Here is a 1,601-nt window from a genome sequence, read left to right as displayed (position 1 = left end):
CAGGTTTTTAAGGAGGCCTCTGCAGTTCCATTGGATTATGTTTTCTGTTCCCATTATTTGAATTTAAGAAGACTGGAGTGTGTGTGTTTGTGTGTGCTCATGTGTCGTCTTTCGGGGCTGTTACTCTTGGCTTGGGCTTTTTAGGCCCTTCTGAAGGCTTAGCCGTCACAGGCCGCTCCTTGCGCTGCGTGGCAGGCAGCAACGGCCAGACATCCATGTCATCATCAGATGTCCGAGGGGTGCCCGTCGAGCCGGGCCCCCCGGACTTGGCCCCCTTTCGGGAGCCCTTCGTTTGAGCCGCCACCCCCGGGGGTGCCACAGGTGGCACGGGCGGTGCGGTGGCGGTGGGATCCGGTGCGGGGCCCGCGGTGTCCATCATCTCGGCACCCTCCAACGCACTGGAGGACGGGGAGGCCAAGGCGGGAGCGGCACCGGTCCCGACAGAACTGGTTTGCACCACATCCGCTGCTGCCTCAGCAAGCGGTGTGGCGACAGATTGGGCTGCAAGAGGCAACCCAGGGGGGGGGGCGGGGGCGGGACCAAGTCCGACTCGCGGTACTGGGTCCCCGCCGAAACAAGACGCCGCTCCGCCCCCCGGCGAGCTGCGTCGGCGTACCTCCCCAGAGGGAAAGAGGCGAACCTCTTTCGCGCCTCTGGGAAGGTGATGTTCTCTGTGACCTTTATGTTTATTATTTTCTTTTCCAATTGAAACTTCTCGCATTTTCTGGAGTACGCCGCGTGTGGGCCCTGACAGTTGATGCAGAGAAGTTGTTGAGAGCTACAATTATCAGTGCGATGGTCATGTTGGGCGCACTTGGCACAGGTTATTTGGCCCCGATAAGTGTTAGTACCATGCCCGAACCTCTGGTACTTGAAACAGCGCCGCGGGTTCGGGATGTACGCTCGGACGGAGCACCGGATAAAGCCTGCATTAATATAATCTGGAAGATTGGACCGATCAAATGTGAGGATTATGTGCCTAGTGGGTATTTCCTTGTCATCTCTTCTGATGGTAATGCGCCGAACTGCCGTCACACCTTGGTTTCGCAGGCCTTCAAGGAGGTCGGCCTCCGTCTCGTTTGCCAGATCTGGCTCCGAAATCACGCCCTGGGAGCTGTTGAGGCTGCGGTGGGGCGTGACTCGAATGGCCAGATCGGCGATGCGGGTTTGAGCAAGGAGCTTGTCGGCCTGGTCCTGTCTACTGAGCTCGACAAGGACTTCGCCAGTTCGTTGTTTTTTGGCCTTGTACGACTCTCCAACAACACTCTCAAGAAACTTTGACACAGGAAATACCGACAGTGAAGAAAGAGGTTTGGATTGGTCGACCGATTCCATCACCATGAAGCGAGGGAAGTTGTTCGGTTTGGGAGGACTCAAGTTAGGTAGTGGTGGGAAAGAAACTTCGGTGCGGCCCCTTTTCGGGGGCCGATCACGTTTGGGGGGGGGGTATGGAAAATGCCATGTGACAGATTGAAAAGCAGGGAACGGGGGTACTTTCGTCGCTCGGTTTACCCTGATGCCGAGAGAGGTCCCGGAGCTCCCTGCCTGGTAGACATGCAGGGAGCCCATCGGCCGGAGCTTGACCAAGGCTCCGACGGCCA

General features: G+C 57.7%; 1 protein-coding gene across 1 annotated transcript; it reads right to left on the bottom strand.

Annotated features, from left to right (window-relative positions):
- Positions 1-375: 375 nt before the first annotated feature.
- Positions 376-1,335, bottom strand: LOC142786334 (uncharacterized). Its single transcript, XM_075883967.1, has one exon. It carries the CDS (start codon positions 1,333-1,335, stop codon positions 376-378), a length of 960 nt encoding a protein of 319 aa, XP_075740082.1.
- Between the last annotated feature and the right edge of the window lie 266 nt (positions 1,336-1,601).

Source organism: Rhipicephalus microplus, unplaced genomic scaffold, assembly GCF_043290135.1.
Source record: "Rhipicephalus microplus isolate Deutch F79 unplaced genomic scaffold, USDA_Rmic scaffold_22, whole genome shotgun sequence".
Classification (NCBI taxonomy): domain Eukaryota; kingdom Metazoa; phylum Arthropoda; class Arachnida; order Ixodida; family Ixodidae; genus Rhipicephalus; species Rhipicephalus microplus.
The sequence above is the reverse complement of the archived record's forward strand: the minus strand, read 5'-3'. Positions and strand labels throughout refer to the sequence as shown.